The 18,694-nt window shown below is 43.5% G+C and overlaps 2 protein-coding genes across 10 annotated transcripts in view; both read right to left on the bottom strand.

Annotated features, from left to right (window-relative positions):
* Positions 1–6,313, bottom strand: part of TMOD1 (tropomodulin 1) — a 33,796-nt gene extending 27,483 nt beyond the window's left edge. For 2 of the 3 annotated variants that reach the window (XM_062598994.1, XM_062598991.1), the window contains exon 1: positions 6,213–6,313. The gene's annotated coding sequence lies outside the window, so the exon portion shown is untranslated. Of the gene's footprint in view, positions 1–2,773; positions 3,066–6,212 lie in introns of those variants that run through there. The other variant, XM_062598993.1, reaches the window with a different exon arrangement.
* A 2,145-nt stretch (positions 6,314–8,458) lies between these two features.
* The window catches only part of LOC134153134 (tudor domain-containing protein 7-like), a 56,759-nt gene continuing 46,523 nt past the window's right edge, over positions 8,459–18,694 (bottom strand). For 5 of the 7 annotated variants that reach the window (XM_062598983.1, XM_062598984.1, XM_062598985.1 and 2 more), the window contains 3 exons: positions 18,108–18,607; positions 17,526–17,686; positions 14,756–15,228 (listed from right to left, as the gene is read on the bottom strand). In XM_062598983.1, coding sequence (XP_062454967.1) covers positions 15,002–15,228; positions 17,526–17,686; positions 18,108–18,607 — 888 coding nt within the window. In that variant the 3' untranslated portion in view covers positions 14,756–15,001. Of the gene's footprint in view, positions 8,647–10,396; positions 11,031–12,022; positions 12,085–14,755; positions 15,229–17,525; positions 17,687–18,107; positions 18,608–18,694 lie in introns of those variants that run through there. The other 2 variants (XM_062598989.1, XM_062598988.1) reach the window with 2 other exon arrangements.

The following is an 18,694-nucleotide window of genomic DNA, read 5'->3' as shown; positions in this document are numbered from 1 at the left end:
GCAGATGAGAAAAACAAATTAGATACAGTTGATTTCCCTAAATGAAGACTGTATATTTATGTGGCCTGTCAGACAAACCTTAAAACCATTAGCTAATTCAAACTTCTTGCAGGACTCAACATACCTCAAATATTAATCTCTCATCAAGCTGCGGATGTATACAAACAGCCAGTCAGCATATATATAAAACACAGAGCCAACCCAAGCACCTCATTCAGCAGATAGGAAACAAAGGAGAGGGCTGGGGCTACTCTGAGAATGTCTAGGGGAACTGGGTATCAGAAGCACTGAAAGAAGAGGAAGCCATTATAAATGGTAAAGCTGGGAAAATCCCAGTGGGCATATGGGGATAAAGGATATCAATTCACTAAAAATGAGGTTCTAATTCTCATGGGATAGCACGTTAACTCTGCGCTTACATCTCAGCCTACTAAGGTGCTGGCCTGCAGAAGCCTGATCCTACCTCCACTCTGCTGCTTGAATTCCTGGGGCTGAACATGTCAGTATTATCAGCTCCTAGGAGGTGCAAAAAGGCTCCACCAAATTAGGGCCAGACCCAGTAATGACAGAAGGGAAAGATGCTCATCAGCTCCATCTGAGACCACATCTAAAAACATGAGTATAGGTGGCTTGTGCAAAATCCAGCAGCAAAGCCAAAATATGGGCTGATGCAGAGCACAGAAGGACCTGGGCCTTCCCAGTGTCATCACATAGCATTATATATCCAGATTCTTTCCTGCTGTGTGCTTTTTGTCACTAGTTACCCAGGTCATGGGAGATGTAAAGGCAGATGCACTGGTACAGGAACGCATTCCTCCCAGAGCACAGGTATAAATGCTGCATTCAGAGACAGCAGCCCCTTCTTCAGCAGATGAATCACAGTCCAGAGCTGCCTTCCAAGAGACTTCATGCCCTGCACCTGCATTGCAAACATTTAGAAGTTTTCCCCATTTCAAGTGAATTAGGACTACAATTTGTTCTTGCTAAACATCAAGTCTTTGGCCTGGAGAAACAAAAGGGAAATAAGTAGATAAAGCCAGTCCTTTTATGGGATTGTGTCCTACATGTTTGGTTGCTGGATTTTTTTCCAGATTCTTTTTTGAGCTGATCTCATTTTCTTAGTCAGAGAGGAAACCACCTTTTTAATAAGCAAAAACACAGGCCTAGGCTACAGCATCAAGCACTGTTTGCTTGTGCTTCACATGACCACCTTAAGTATACAAGATGCTAAAATACTTAAAGCGACGAAAGACTTCCTACAAACTCTGTATTAGACTTTCAGTATGGGCTGCATTAGAAAGAGCACAACCAGCAGGTCCACAGAAGTGGTTATTTTCATCTTCTTGGCACCACTGAGGTCGCATCTGGATATTGTATCTTGTTTAGTGCTCACCAGTAAAAGATAGATCTTCACAAGCCAAAGGGATGCCAGCGCAGGATGGGCAGGGGACTGGGACACAATGCGTGAGGAGAAGCTGAGGGAACCAGGCTTCTTCAGCCAACAGAGGAGAAGACTGCAGCTGGACCTAACTGCAGTCTCATCCACTGCCTAATAGGAAAGGGGTTATAGGGAAGACAGAACCATACTTTCCTCAGAAGTGCACAGGAAAAAAAAACAAGGGGCAATCGGCAAAGCTGAATCAAGAGAAATTCTGTCTGGACATCAGGGAAAAAATCCTTGACACAAGACTGGTGCAGCCATAGGATAAGAACCAGACTGGTGGAGGGATCTCCATCTTTGAACATTCAATGCTCAACTGGACAAAGCCTTGGGCAACCTGATCTAGTTTTGTAGCTAGCCCTGCTCAGAAAAGGATATTGGACATTCCCATCTAAACTTTCTGTGGTTTGATTTCAGAATAACACACAGGATTCTGCCTGACTGCCCATGTTTGGCAGTTACTCAGGATGGGAACTGTGTTGCAGGCTGATCCCCTACTTTTTCATGTAAAAAATGACTGTTTTCTGCACTCACTTCATTTACCCAACTGAAAAAAAGCTCTCCACTGTGACCGACATTTGAGTTCTGACTCTTAGTTCAAGATAAGGGGGTTTAGCTGCCTTTTCCTGAAATAAACTGTTCAAACTACCAAGAGCACAGATGAGGTTCAAGGTCACTGGCCTAAGACCCTTGCTTCTGCAGCATGAGAGTGAGTGAAGCCCAGCTTTCAGGAGACCACCACAGTGTCTCGCTGCACAGTACCAAAGCATCATCTTTAACAGTCCATAACAAAACAATAACTGCCCAAGAAGCAGTGCCCAGTGGACACATTTCTCTTAGCCTTTCCACCAGCAGAACTGTACAGTGCAGGCACACTCATGCCCGGGAAGGAAAGAAAGGGCAGAGAACAGACTGGGGCTGGGATGCTCCAGACAGTGAGACTCTCTGTTATGTCATTTGCAGAAGCAGAGATTAGCATACGCCCTTATCGCACCCAGGCAAACCCCCAGCCAGAACGACTGAGCCCCTCTCAGCCTAGCCAAATCTATCCCAGAATTTGCTGTCTCCTCAGGAAGCTGGAGGCTTCTCCAAAGAAGGTCTGCACTTCCCTTAGTTTATTAAAACTTTTATAGACATTTGTTGTTAACATGACATACTGCAGTTCATGTTCATTTTAGCAAAATATTAGAGAAGAAATACATGGAATGTGGCATTTGGGATCTGTCAAAGCATACCATGATTTTGCCAGTGACACAATACTCATACAGCACTTCTCCAAGCAACCTGCTAGCCATGCAAAACATAACACTATTTAAAGTTACCTCTACTTACTTTAAACCCTACAGCAAAGCAGTTGAGTACATCATGGATAACACTTTCTGATGACGCTGCTTCATTCCCGTGGAGATCCTTACTGTGGATCTGACCTTCTCATCCTTGCACTAGAGAGCTCCACAGCAAACAGCCTCTTACCCAAGGTCACACATATATTACAGAAGGTTCCCTGTGCTCGACTGAAACAAACTTTCCCTTCATCCACTGGTGTGCAATGGAGTCTTATGCCGGTAGCACTGTGCTGGATATTCCTCTCTCCTCAGCCAGTATGAGCATGCCAGGAAGTACAGCTCACCCAGACCCTAACCTGGCACTCAGAAACTGCCTGTGCTTTGTAGTCCCTCCCTCTGCAACATTTCTGCAGCCCTGCAAGGCACACTACTCAACATTGGCTGTTATCAAGCAGTCTTTCTTATCAGGGCCATCTAGCAAATAACTAACATGACATAGGCAGCACGTAGAGGAGTCAAGCTCTGCGAAAGCCCGAATACAAACCAGCCCAGCTATGTCTCCCCCTTCAAATACTTTTAAGGCATGTGCTCTTGTAAGCACATTTATGCTTTCTCCTATTTGGGGTGATGTTTTCTCATGCACTTAGCATATACTTGTTAATTGCCTAATTGCTAATCCATATGGAAAGCACATGGCACACTGAGTCATTACCAATACTACACACTCAGTTCCTGCTTGGTAACTTAAGAGTGTTCCACTTGGAAACTTCACAGCCTGCATATTCTCCTCCTTAGAAAGGAAATCCTGAGTCCCTTGCGTTAACTTTTGTTAGTCTCTGATGCACTCCTGTTTCTCTGGCATACTCTAGTTGCAGGGAACAGCTGAGCCTGATGGATGCCACATGAACACAGGAGAGAGATCGACAGCTGTCCTGCACTGATCAGTGCCTCAGACCCTTTGATACACTACAGCGATGCCCTATAAAACAGAGGTCCTTGCCAGACCATCTAGGGCAAGGCACAATGAGCTGGTTAGTAATATATCTGCATCTACATGTCCGTGATCTCACCCTCCTGCTAGTATGGCTCCAACAGGATGAAGTGAAAGTGAAGCTCTGTGAAACTGCATCTATGTTGATGTTTACTGATGAGAGGAATGAAATGAGTACTCTCCCATTTGGTATGAGCTGTGCACCGAATCTGAATGCAACACGTACTGGAAGTGCAATCCTCATACAATCTGCCAAGGGCTAAAGAAAGAATAATGCCGTCTCCAGCTCTGAGTGTTCCTAAACTGCAACCAGGTGAGCTCTGAGGAAGCAGCTCTGTAGATCTATTGATACACTCTTCCCAGAATATCTGCTACTGGTTGCTGCCAGACAGATTATCCTAGGCTAGACGCACTTTGGTCTGATCCAGGATACGCTCTCTTATACGCTTATCCCATTCTTCATGAATGACCAGGAAAAACTCCTTCTGCTGGAGAGCAGTGCAACCCTGGGACAGCACACCAGGGAGGTGGGGGGGGGGGGGTCTCTAACTCTCCAGCCCTGGTGCGTTGCTAGACGCGGCTGAAAAGCACATGGTAATTCAGCAATACAGAACCATGCAATACAACTGTTATCTCCTGTTCCCCTCCCCCCCCCCCAAGAATTTGTTACTTTACAGGATAAACGCATTTTGACTGCAAGTCCCTGCCTTGCATACAGAAGAGGTTTCCTAGCTCATAGTTTGCAAACAGCTGGCGTAAGCAGAGGAACTAAGCAGAAAGCAGATCCTAGTTTCCCTGCCTATAGCCATGTTGGACTTCTGTAACAACTCCACATGCCTGCAAAATAGCAAAGTAGCAAATAATAAGCGAACAGCTACAAATATATTCAGGAGAACATCACTCTGGAGCAGCACATCCAGCAACAGGAACACACATTCCTTACAAAACAATCACTCTGTACCTCTTGAAAAGATAAACCAAATTGACCCTAGGGTGAATGAAAGTAAAACCCAGGCAAAGAAAACAAGTAATGAGACAGACCAGGTTGCCTCCACACTGGTTTGACTTTCCCAAATATATCAGGGATGAGGAGGTACAGCAAGACATTTCCAACATTATGTAAAAACACATTACTAGGAAGAAAACTGACAGACCAACATAATTGAGAAATGTGTGGAGAAAAGAACAAGATGAGTGCATTTGGAAAAATAAGCACTGTTGCTGGAAGAAAGAAGGGAGAGCTCTAACAGGACAGGTAAAGATACCTTGTAATGACTAACCATGAGCTTGCAACATGGTATGTGTGTTAGAGTTACCAAGCACATGCAAGTCAGGGTAGTGCATACAGAGGTTGTCAAGAGAAATCAGTGAAGGTTGTTCTACAGCACTGTAAAATGCATTCACCTCTGGTGCCTTAATGTTGTGGCCCAGCTTCTCCTTCCAAGAAAGCAAAAGATGAAGGGCTCACTACAACAACCTGAGGAAGCCCTTGCATCCCGAAAAGTCTGACCATTATTTGCTCTAAGAAAAGGTATCACATCTCCACACAACTGTTGTTTCATCAATGAGAAATTTATACTTTATTGCAGTGCGAGCTGGTAGGCCACTTGAGAGGAAGGGAGTTTACGCAGACTTAAAAATAACCTCAGTCACATAGCTGAGCACCTTCCTGGCTCAAGGCCCCATACCCAAGGAAAAATGTAAAACAGCTACACGTAGGAAGTCTGCCCAGGGGTAGGGTAATGAGTCCAGAGGACTCAGAGAGAGAGCAACAAGTTGTGCCCCACAAACCATGCAGGACCATTTCAAAGAAAGGGCACAGGCAGGGTACATCAGGGTGGCACGCGAGCAGGGACAGACGCGGCAGCCAGCCAAGCGAGGGAAAGTTATCAGTGAGACGGAAAGCATCTTTCAAGCCAGGCAGCGACTGATTTAAGCCGGACAAAGCATGGCTGTGGAAAACACACCATAAGGAATCACATTTTCCTCTGTGAGTTTTGCTTTCCCTGCAAAAAATTGGCACAACTTTCTCTCTAGCCATCCCCTTGAGAACGGTGTCCTCCCAGTATTATAAGAATGCAATACCAGAGGGGAAAAAAAGAGAGAAAAGGGGGAAAAAGAAGGGAAAAGAGGAGCGCTAGGAGCACACTCTTCACCACCCACCCACCACACAGCACGGGGCCCCCTCGCTACGACTTGCGCTAACCCACCGCGGTGCCGCTTTCGCGCCTCGGTCGGGCGCAGAGCGGAGCTGCCCGCGCCCCGCCGCGGACACGCGCGGGGGAGCAGCGCCGCGTCCCCGCCGCGGGGCTCCCACGCGCGGGTTGTGGCCGCCGCTGCCCCTGCGCGCCGCCGGGCGCCCGCAGCACGGAGGCGGCCGCTATTTACGGCGAGCCGGTGCCGCCCGGTGCCAGCCGAATATTTTGCCCAGATAAGGGCTGAGCCGAGCCGGGCCGGGCCAAGCCGAGCCGGGCCGGGCCCGCCGCCCGCTTACCACACCCCGGCCCCGCGCCGCGCCGCGCCGTGCCGTGCCGTGCCCCGGGCGGCGCGTCCTGCCGGCGCCGGCTCCGCCGCTGAGGGGGGCGGCAGTCCGGCCCCGGCCCCGGCCCGGCCCGGCCCGGCCCAGCTCGGCCCGGCCCGGCCCGGCCGTCACTCAGCGGGGACCCCTCCCCGCAGGCCGCCCCTGGCAGGCGGGGAGCGGCGGTGTCCCGCCGGCCCCCTCCGCCGCGGACCTCCCCTTCTCTCCCCTCCTCTGCCGCACGTTTGGCATCCAAAACGCACGGCGAAAAGACCTAGGTCTCCGCAGGTCCAAGCCCCCGGAGGAGCAGGGAGGCTAAACGTTTCCTCCCAAAGGCTTTTCTCCGCTTTTAACTGCTTCCTCTTATTCCACGACAACCTCGCTCGGATTGCTAAACGAGGCACCTGGGGCTGAGGTCGGCAGGGACCTCTGGAGAACATCCAGTCCAGCCCCTCTGCTCAGGCAGGGTCTCCCAGAGCACACTGCACAGCATCGCAGCCAGGTGCGTTTTGAGTGTCTCCAGAGAAGATCTGTGTGTCTCACAAACTGTATATGCCCTGGTTCATGTGCATGCAAATATGAGGTTGCACAACAGGAAAACCCCCTTCCTCAGGAGGGCGGTGCAGCCCTGGGACAGGGCATGGGGAAGGTGGGAATCTCTATCCCTATCGGGGTTTCAGCGCTCAGACTTACCCATGGCCACCCTCACCTAGAGCCACGGACAGCCCCACTGTGAGCAGCAGTTGGACCAGAGACCTCCAGGGGTCCTGCCACCAGTGCTGCTGGGGTCTGTTGACTAAAAGCACATGACAGCAGAAGTTCATAGGAGAATTCAGTGGATTCACTTTATAAAGCTTTCTCACAAATGTTTATCTATGCACCTACCAGTCTTATTGACAAGAATACACCAATGTCTTATTTTTCTCCCTAATGACTTGCCAAGTACAAACATACAGTGAGAGCCACCTTGTAGAGCAGCTCCAAGTCTGCTATCTGCCCACCTAGCTGCCTTCCAACCTTGTGGTGCCAAAACAGTTTTTTAACAGGGCTGTTTCTCCTTTCTCCTCTCTCATCAAGCCCCATGTTTTTGTCCTACAGTCTTTTCCTTACACCCCAGTTGCAGGACAAATCTCAGCTAGTTCCTCTGTAAAGTATCAACCCAAGCTCTTCCTTACCTCTGCTGTCCAACCTCTGCTGGCAGTCACATGCAGAAAGCAGAGAGGGCCCCAGGTGCAGCAGGGGAAGGTGGTCCATCTGAAGGCTTCTCCAGCCCCATACTTCCAGGGCCTACCTGTAAGTGTCCCCACTCTCCATGGGACAATACATGGCCTTTTTTTCACAGCATATCATACTCCTAAACAGGCTGATACTGAGGTTCTCTGTCATACAGCATTTAGAGAGAGATGTGCTGGTAGCCCTAGAAATACTGGCCACATTTGTACCAAAGGAAGGCTACAAAGGTGGACTTTGCCAAACATTGGATCCACTGTCTGCATCACAGATATGAACAAATAGATCCAAGTGGCCCATGACACTGGCATCATCTCAGCTGCTGGAAAGAATGAAAAAGGTGTTGAGAGGTTCAGTGGTTCCATAATGCAGTGGTTATCACATCAGCTTTACCCACAGAAGGTCCTGGGTTCAAGCCCCAGTGGAACCAACACCAGCAAATGTTTGGGAGATTGGGCTAGATGATCTCCAGAGGTCTTTTCCAACCTTACTGATTGTGTGATGACCTTGATATGGGAAGTGAGTGTGAAATAGCAAGACATTAATATAGATAAAACAAATCAGAGCACTGTGTGATAACCATCTCTTTCACCCTCTGATGGGCCCAACTAAGCACCAGAATTTAATCAGTGGAAGAAGCTTGACTGCTACCAGTTCAGACAAACCTAAATGCCTTGCTTACCAATCGTCTTTTTCAAGAGTGTGCAAGCTAAAAGCAGCCACATACAGGGATCTACATGCACAACACTTCCTTAGAAGCCCCTGTTGTCTTTGCATATTTTTATACACACAAGCCACTTATTTTTACTCTCCATTTGGCTACTGTTAGATCTAGCTTCACGGAAACCAAAAGTTGTCCAAGATGGGTGCTAGAAAGCACAGGTCATATTTTCATTAAACAAGAAGTTAACCCAGCTTCTCAGCACATTTGTTTTCAGAATAAATATCAGTGATACTTTATTTTTTTAGCAGCTACCAAGACACACCACACCAACAAACACTGCAAGTAATGCATTTCATTCACAAGGTGCTAAATACTGCTAATTCCAAGTACACCTAAGCCTCCTTTCAAAATAGTTCTCAAAGCGATGGTTCAGCAGGTTCATCAGTAGTGAAGCTCTCACTTCATGCAGAATGGCGGAGCAGCCCTCTTTTCTGCTCAGAATAGCCAGTCTGAAAACTAGCAGCAAGAACACAAGAATACAAAAAGAAACTCTCAGACATTATGAAGGTTTAAAAAGAATGTTTTTCATTGCTTGTTTCCCCCAATACTTTTCTTGTCTAATACCATCCATACACGAGAATCTAGGCTCTCAGAGGTCTGCCTGATGAATTGCAATTGTGAGAACAAAGCATGAACATGGTGAAAACACAGAGACAAGAGCTTTGCAACTAACAGGAAACCTCCAATAATTTGGAAAGAATAATTTAGGAGTGGAAATTGGCAGTAGGAAGCAGAACTCATTTGCAAAGAAGGAGCATTTGGGGCTGGCAAAGAGGATTCTCATGATAAAACAGAGTTCCTGGGAATGACCTGGGGGACACAAACAGGGAGACAAAGAGAAAACAGACAGATAATTATTTCTGTTGGAGTTGCCTTTATTCTTTCACTGCCTGCACACCAGCTTCACCCCTGGAGAATTTAATTCTGCTGAGAGCAGCAGTTCACCACAGCTTCTTCCAACCTGGAGGAAAGGGCAGCCTCTGAAAGTTGAAATATTTTGAACTTATGTGGGAAAGCATATAGCATCATCCCTATCCAATCCTAAAATTAGAGCCTGAACTCAGCTTTTTGTGTAAGAACTGACAGTAAGTGCTCTAAGCTTAGTAAACTTAAAAAAAAATGGTGGGATGGAATAAAGAGTTGGTTTCAAAGTGCTTTTTCCCACAGTTTTTGGAAAATAACAGATCAATTTTGTTTTTTAATTATTACAGTTTCATCTGTTTTGCTCAAGTAAGGAATGCTCACTTTCCCATTTAGAAAATTCACAATGGTCTACAAAACATGTCTAACAGCACAGCATTCTCCTTTCTGGGTAGAAATGTAGATCAGACAGGGGTCTCAAGTGTTATACACTCCATCTTCACATCCCAAGGGAGAATCAACTGGGTCCCAGTAGATGTTTATTCTATCTATTTTTAGAATTTATAGTGAAATTGGAATTTCCAGGCTTTCCCTCTCTTTAGAAAGCTTTTCTAACACCTAACCTATCTTCCCTAGACTTAAAAATCAGATTCTTCACCACTGAAACATTTTACAAGTGTTCCTTCCTTAGCCTCCTTTTACCCAGAGTAATTCCAAAGCCCTCTATTTAAGCTTATAAAACATTGATTATTCTCCTTGCTTTCATCTGGAATATAATTAGTTCATATCTTTCTTGTAGGACAGTGATCAAAATTCCATGCAGGATTCCAGTAGAGGCCTCCCAAACAGCAGTCAGAATGGAAAGATATGTGAAACAGTAATTCCACCACCTGCTAGATTTAGTCACACGCGGTGGAGGCTGGCAAAATGTCATACATTCATGAAAGCAGATAAATCATTTACAACAAACCCTGCAAAGAGACTGCTAAAAATCAGAAGTTAAAAAGCAAGCAACATTCTGGGTGAATTAACAAGCTACTACAGAGAATGCAGGTCTAATGCCTCCTGAGGAATAGGAGATGCACCTTTTGCTAATACTTCCTTGGATCAGGACTTCAGCAAACTTAGAAGTGCTGAACATGGTTCACAGCCAAAACCATCTGCACATTTTTCAAAGCAGGAACACAAAAGGTGTGAACACAAATAACACGAGTTCAACTACCAAATTGATGAGAATCTTATAGCCTGGTAAGTGGGATAAAGGAATAACATTAGGAAAAACTCTGCAGGTGAAGTCGTGGACAGCCTACGAACTCAACAGATAAATTATTAGATAACAGCAGAGTACCTATAGTCTACAGACTAGTAAAGATCCATGTAAAATGGTGGCAATGTACAGAGTGTGTGAAGACAGGGACATATCTAAATGTAGCCTGTAGATACAGCGTATGAACTGAAGAGAGTGTTCTCTTAATTAGTGATCCTGGAGCAGTCAGCTCACCAAGAAGAGTATGATGTAAACCAAAGGAACAGACGACAAGCTCAAAAAGCATCTTCAGTCTCTAAACGTCTGCTAGGCTCTTTCCCTTGCTACTACAGGTGTGGAGTCCCAAACTCTGCTTTATCAGCTTTCATGTGCAAGGCAACTAGAGGTCAATAGCAGCAAGCTTCAAAGTGTGCAAACAGCAGGGGTATTTTTCAACCAACCAACCAACTTCCATATGCCATTGCAATTATCAATTAGCACACTATTAAAATTTGCAAGATTGCAGATGGGGTAAGAAAACTCTTACTCTCTTCAAGTGCTCAGAAAAGTACTTGTCTCATCCTAATTTGCTCTTTAGTCCATTCAGATTTGCAGGCTCTGAAGCAGTCCTGCACAGAATGAAACTGTTGTGCATTAGGTCTACCCTAGGGCAGTTTACAAACACATTGATATCTTCACCTGCATTCTTCATCTTCTTTCAATGCAGTTGTAGCTAGGGAAGGAGAAATTGAAACTAATCAAGAAAAAAAGAATAAAATCAAGCTGAAAGCTCTTGTAAGCCTTACAGTGACCTTGCTAGAGCTGCAACTAGAAGCTAGATGAAGGCATTTGTGACTGTACATGCCAGGTTACATGCAACACCACACAAAATAGTTCTGTCAAATTTGTAACAGAGGCACTGTAATAACAACCCAAAAAGGCAGATGATCCAATCATCAATATTTCCACCCGGGATGCTGGGCTCAGCAATCTCTGACCTCCTCGCAGTACAATTCCACCTTATGCTTCTAAGTCATATGATCACTTATTGCAAGAATCTGCTTTAGGGAACTGTGACAGTTACAGAAGAAAAGTTTAGCTGTTTAGATGTTGTGGCTTCAAACCATTTTAACTCAGACATTAAAATACAATGTTTCCCCTCCAGCCAGAAGGACACCAGTGGAAGAGCTGGCATAACAAACATGTGAGACTACAGAACTGATCCTGGGGGCAGGAAGGAGCAGTGGGCTGTTGAATTCTCTCAGCTGTAATATAACTTCTACCCAAACAAGTACATTTAAGAATCTCATCTCAGCGTACTTCAATGTGGATAGAACCATATTAACTAGCAGTTTGCATTAAACTAGCAATCTGGTAGCTTATCACTGCGTGCTCTAGTCAAATAGGCTCTGCTACAAGCTGTGTACAGCTCAAGCAGAGAGACACTCACTGCAGCTCAAAGTGGACTCATTGGTGCTTAGTGCAGGCTTTCTCCAAATTATAGGAAAATTAGATCAAGGGTGAAAATAAGTGTTACAAGCTTAAACAGCTCATTTATTCAGAAATCATGCATGCATTTTCTCCTATCCTAATGTTTGTTATATACCCACCACACATTTCCAAGTTACAGTTCCACTTCTGCAGAGTTTTCCTTTAATTTCTCTAATCTGAACAGTTTACTCCAGAAATATCATTGCCTCTGATACCCTAAGTGAGATTCCTTACCAAACATGCCAGGACTGTGCTCCCAATGATTCTCAGGTTTCACCTTCCCCCATATTTGACTCCTGAAACATAATTTACAAGAAATTCCAGTGAGTATCTCCTCCCATCAGGGTTACCCCATGTGAAGATGAAGAGTCTCACTGCGGGCTCAGGGGGAAGATATACTTTCCATATATAGCTATAGTATTTGAAATACTGTATCTTAAGTTTGATCAGAAAATGCCAAACAGTAATGGCTGGATTACCTAATTTCAGGTGAATTGCAACTGCAGTCAGTTTCTCCTAGCACTCTGAATTACAATCCAGGGTTCAAGAGAGTACATTTCAAAGCCTCCACTGGTCCTTCTTCCTTCTTCTCATTTTGAATTCCTGAACACCTCATTTAAAACATTTTGAAGTGTCCAACACAGACAGGCAGGGAAAACAAACAAACCAAAAAAGTGGAAAATATTTTTAAGTGTATTGTGAAGAATCCCAATAGAAATACTAAGACTGGAAAGGCTGGAGAGTTAGTATGAATGTCTGGGTGTGGAGGCACCTGTCAGAACAAGAGGTAGGACAAGGGCTACTAGAAGGATAGGTGTGGATGATGTCTATTCTTAGCTGGTCAGCTGTCCAGCATACCCATATACAGCTTCTCAGGGCATCTCAGCTCAGGAAACAAAGCCTAAAGGAGGGAACAATTACACCCAGGTCAAAGAAAAGAATCAAGCCAATAAGAGATGAGGATAGGCGGCTACAGAACACTGAGAGCCATGAAACCAGAGGTGGAACAGGAAGGAGACAGTGATCATGATCACTGTCAGTTCCTAAAGAGTACAAAAGGCAAGACTTAAAACCAGCAAGGACTGCAAGCCTAAGAAGAACCCAGGAGTAATGAAGAGAATTCAACAGCAAGTGTTTTGCCCTCCATGTCCAAGGGAATACTGAACCAATCACCTGGATGAAAACATTTGGGTGCCTACATACTGGACTGAACCTTGGACCCAACAGATTGTGTTGCTTGTGAGGTATGTGACTGTGAATGACAAGTCCATTTTGCTTCAGTTTTGTTTCAAAATAAAATTGCCCTCTGATCCTCCAAAGGTCTTGTGTGGAGCTTTGTTATGTTATTACAACATTATTTTGCATGCTGGCAACAAAACAGCAGAACAGAAGGCCTTTGAAACAATACAAACAGCACGTGAACATGGACAGGGTTCCTTAGTGACATGCATGCAGATTCAAAATGGTCTGCAGTACTCACTACACTGGACTAACAGACTGAGTAGTTACTGTGTACATTCAAAAATAGAGGACACTTCACTGGTATTGAAGACTTTATCACCTACAACGCAACTTTGACTACCTCTCTCCAAAACATTTGCAGCAGAGTGATTTCTGCTACTAGAAAAGCCACAAAGTCCCACAGCCTTAAACTGCTTTGCTGCCACTATGCAAAGAGATTCTTCTATGTTCCTCGGGTACTTCTGATGCGGGAAGATAAGAGAAGTATTAACACTATGTGTTAATGCTCCAGTCCAAGCTGACCGATGGGTCACTTGTCCTTTAAAGCTCTTTTGAACCTCAAGAGGTTGAAGCATAGAGCTAAGATTGAGGCCCAACTTTCATTATTTGACCTGTCAGAAAGCCAGCCTTTCCATTTGCCTTCAACAAGCTGGTAATTCATAGCCTACAGTTTTTGTTGCCTGTAAAGTGATGTGATCCATAAAAGAGTGTGATACCAAGTGAGCTATTAAAGCCTTGGAGAAAAAGTGCTTTTTTCTCCTCCCCTCCTCACTGCCTATTTGAGCCATTTGTCTAATCAGCTTTTCTGAAACTGACTCCCAAACACAGAAGTATCACATGAATACTGTGCTTCAGTTTTGTTGACCAATCTGAGGTGGTCAGTAATGCAATGAAAAGTCTTGTTAACTTCATTGAAAAGGCAACAAACCCCACCCTTCCCCAGGCAGACAGCATGTTGAAAGAGTCTGTTAGCTCAGCTTGTGTATTACTACAAAAATTATAAAGCTATGTTCAGCAGAAACATTCATTCCGCTGGCCTACGCTGTGTAAAGCTTTAAAATTGTGTTTAATGATCCTAAGGGACTATGAAAAGCAAACTTATAGCTGGGCAGCAGACTATTATATATAATGTCTATAGCTCCTCTGAATATTTCTAAGGCCCATAAAATCTAAACAGGGCCAAAAATGCAGTGTTTAGGAGTCTAATAAGCACTGATCTTTGTGCTTATAAGACATTGCTTACTGCTGTTCCCCAGAAGCAGCTGTTTTTGAGTTTCTCAGATGCATACCATGAGTGTGCTACCACAAAAAGGAGGCAAAGAGATGCCATGAGTCTAGCAACCAGGGAGTAGGGAGAATGGTAGAAGAAAGAATTAGTGATGACATTTGTTAGGAACAGCAAATAGACTAGTAAGCCTAACAAAGTAGGTATCTTTCTGGGAAAGTTTAACTCTACAAATATAGTCTCAGACCTCCCTTCCCCTAAACTAGGTATTTTCACCTATTCAACATTTAGCAAGTTAAGAGCAGGGAAAATGCTCCAATCCGTAATGTACATCTCAGACACTAAATTCAGAAATAATGACAACTGCTTCCTTATTTCATAAATAAGACAGATACAGGTTAAAAACAAGAGATGAGTATTCAATAATGGCTGTGATGTTTTACTTAAACCCCCAAATCGGGAAAAGATCACAAGAAAAAAAGGCAGTGTTTAACTGATAAATAACTTTTTAATATTTTCACCCAAATAGTCTAGTATTACAGTGGTAAACAAAGTGCAAGTTTTCAGAAAGTCAACTTGAAGTCAATAGAACCCAAACTTGTTAAATAAAATGCTTCACAGAATATAAGTAGATTTTTCAAATTTATCACCTTCATATCTTCAAGGCCATGTAAGAACAGTTATATTTCTCTTCAAAAGCTTGTTACTTTTATTGCTAAAGAATCTGAGTTGCTACATTTCAGAAGTTATGATTTATTAACCTTTGAAAACTCCACAAGATCTTGAGACACAAAGTCATGAATCCATATATCAGTATCTGGAAGAGATGTGTCCACTAAGTAAGTCACTATTTTTCGATCCCAAGAATTAGTGCTTTCATTAACTGCCTGTATCAGTGCCACCAAGGGTTTCTTCTCTACACGATTCCGAAACACTACTGATGCCTCCTCCGACCACTGCTGGCTTTTCACTCCTAGGACAAATATAATGCAAAACAGAAGGTCATTTTTTAGACTGGACTGATCTGAATCATCTAGTTATAAAGAACATGGGCAAGTTTAAATACTTGAGAAAATAGATATTTCAAGGAAGCGCTACTGAAAGTGGTTTAGCTTGAGAGAAGATGCAGGCTCACTCATCTCCCATGCAAACAAGGTTAATTACAGAGAATAAGGCCATTTATTTTTTCTTGAAGTCTTAAGATACGGACAAGTTTGCAGAACTGAAAGGCAATGTGCATTTCAGATTGTGGTAGCTACCATGTACAATCAAGCTATGTACAATCAAGCTATGTTATCTAGACAAATCAGAATGCTGAAATTATTTTTATAGAGAGACTTGTTTTAGATTAAGTTTTCTTCATCTCAAAACAATACCAGCTACTAAAATATCTTCCAAATCTACAAGTCCTAAGCTACATCTGCAGAGAGCAGAACTGAAGAGAAATGCCTTCCAGCTCCTGTTATTCTTTGACATCAGAATTTCACAAGGCAGGTCTGATCAGAGATGTGACACTAGAATCCAAATGGATTTTTGAATGTGGCTGTCATCCACCAAGAAGCAAGCAACTGCTGCAGACTTGGTCTTCCTAGACCACAGCTAGTGTGCAGCATCTAGAGACAAGGGGCTCAAATATTGTAGATGTATATCCAAGCAGCAAGTTACAGATAAAAGGAGGAGAGTGATGGCACTTGACTTTCACTACTAGCAGCAGCTTGCTACTGACAGGACAAGACAATACAGACAGCTCTTGAAGATACAGAAGGAATAAGAAGTCAGCAGTTGAAAAAAGGGTAATCAAAACTAGGAAAGGCTACAGTGGGGAAGCAAAAGAGATTGTACAAGAAAATATACTAGAGTGAGAGTAAACAGACATGAAAAAAGGAGCAAAAGTGGAAGAACAGCAAGCAAATAGTTTCTGGTTGTCTTGGCTTTATTGGACCGCTTTGGCAATATGATGCAGCTTAGAGGCCAGCTTAACTAGCTACTCTGGACTCTCTGGAGCAGGAAAACTGGATGACTAACTGAGCCATCAGTTGGCTTACTCAGCTGGATCCTGTACTACCCAGTAGAGAGACACAGCTAGACATCAGCTTCATTTCAGCATTGCCCTCCTAGGACCTCAAATTAGTGGGAACACAGTCAACTTCACTAATTTAAAGCAAACCCTGAGCGGGCAGGTTTAGCTCAGTTGGTTAGAGTATGGTGCTACTAATGCCAAGGTTGTGGGTTCAGTCCTCGTATGGGCTATGCTGAAGGTTGGACTAGATGACCTCCAGAGGTCCCTTCCAACCTTACCATTCTATGATTCTAAGTCACACAGAGGCTATTCAGGAAAGCAGATCCACAGAAAGCAACCTACAATCAGAGTACCAATTTTATAGCCTGTCATCTCACACAAGCACATTTTGTAGCTGAAGTCTAGATTAGTATTTACCAAAAAATGAGATGAGAAGTAGCATTTAAATAAGAACAACTACTTTTAAAAGCAATGCAGAAACAACAGAAAAATTTTGAAAAGAAAAAGAGACAGCAAGCAGAGGCCAGCTTTTAGGTTTTTTTTTGTTTGTTTGTTTGGTTTTTTTTTAATCTATGCACACTCTCTATTCCCAATTTCCTCAGTCCACATATTTTGCTTAAATTTGGTGAAAGCCTCCCTGCTCTGCCTCATCTACCTAGACTGCTGCTTCCGGCAACTCCAGAAGATTCCAAGTGTGAACAAGTTACAATATTGGTAAAATACACAAGAAAAAATACTAGAGAAGTCAGTGTCCAGTCCCTATGGTGTTCATGCAGACTAAGATAATCAGAATGCATGTTCTTCTCAGCAGATATATCATAACTTTCATAGTTTATACTGGATACTATGTTTAAGGCTCTGAAAGCCATTCAGTTTTGATTTTCCTGTCTTTGCAAATTAAATATCACAAATAAAATGATAAATACTAGTGACACTGAAAATCAGTTACTGTGAAAGTTCAAGCAGTCTTCAGGTTTATATATAGTAATTAAAAGTATTCTAGCTAGGGCTAACATCAAAATAGGACTAACAAAATATAACCACCATCACCTATACAGAGAAGAACAGTAAAGCTACTTTGTTGGCATAAGTATGCATGCATTGTGTAGGTTTCTTTAAGTGAGTACATGCTTATTTTAGTGAAAAACAATTATGCCACCAGCCTTCGTCTCTGTCAACATCACTACTCATCTGGTAGCCCTACTGCTGTATGACTTTCATTAACAAAATTGTAAATCATTACTACTTACCAGCAAGCTGAGCTATTATAGCTTGGAAAGGTAGTTTCCTGAAAGCGTCCATGAGTGGCTGTACTTTCTTCATGCTGACAAGCTCATGTTTACCATAGTCCAGCTCATAAACTGACAATAAACCATTTGTAAGAATTCCTTTTATTATCACCCTGTACCACCTAAAAAGGAGGAGAGTAAGAGTAGAGGATTTGAATTAGTATTCACACACAGCCAAGGCACCAGAATAAGCTACCTGCAGCACAGTAATAGTAATAATATCATCATCCTTACAGCCCTGTCTCAAGCTTCTCAGATCTGCTGCAATCTGAGTAGATTCTTCCAACTGTGATCTGGAAGCATGAAGAGACTACAACCTTATCTACCCCCTTAATCTCTTGGATATCATCAGACATCTGCCACCTTGTCAACAGTACAGACAAAGCATTTCCCGAAGAAATTGTATCAAGGCTGAACTTTATGGGAAATGTGTAATTCTGTCACTAACTTCAACAGAGCTAGGGATGATTTACTAAGATTTAAGTATTGCTGTAGGTAAAAGACTGCCTTTGAAAAATTTGTTTTCAATAAATATCTACTTACTTGTTTTCAACTTTAGCTGCATACAGCTTGTTTTTTTCAATGCTCACAGGCCTCTCCTCTGCCATGCTGTAGTACAGCATCATTTCTTCCATAAGGACTTCTAGATTATGTAGCTCTTGCCAAGGCTGGACAACAAAGTGACCTGGATGGCAGGCAACTGAGATGTAGACATCCATGGGCTCACCAAGCTTTGATAATAGTAGAGGTGGAGGCATATCAATGGTAGGCACTGCACTACTGCATTCTAAAGCAGGCTTGACTGAATCAGAGAAACTCTTCTCAGAGCCTAGACTAGTTAACTCCAGAGCTGAAACAGTTTCAGTTTTTACTTTTGTGGAGCTAGTTCCACTGGGTGTAACACTCAGGAAGACATCTTTCTGATGTTTCCACAAGTCTGCATTTATGATCTGGCGATTGATGCTACGATCCACATCTGGGAAATTCTCTGGAGTAAACAAGTAAATATGTGCAGTTTCCTTTGTGCCATCCAGTTTAGCCACCTTCAGAAAGAAAATGTCGTTTAACTTCCAACTTGAATATTAAATGCAGATCTGGTTTTGTACAAAAGATTAAGGCCTCTTAATAGA

This window comes from Rhea pennata, chromosome Z (genome assembly GCF_028389875.1).
Source record: "Rhea pennata isolate bPtePen1 chromosome Z, bPtePen1.pri, whole genome shotgun sequence".
Taxonomy (NCBI): Eukaryota; Metazoa; Chordata; class Aves; order Rheiformes; family Rheidae; genus Rhea; species Rhea pennata.
The sequence above is the reverse complement of the archived record's forward strand: the minus strand, read 5'-3'. Positions and strand labels throughout refer to the sequence as shown.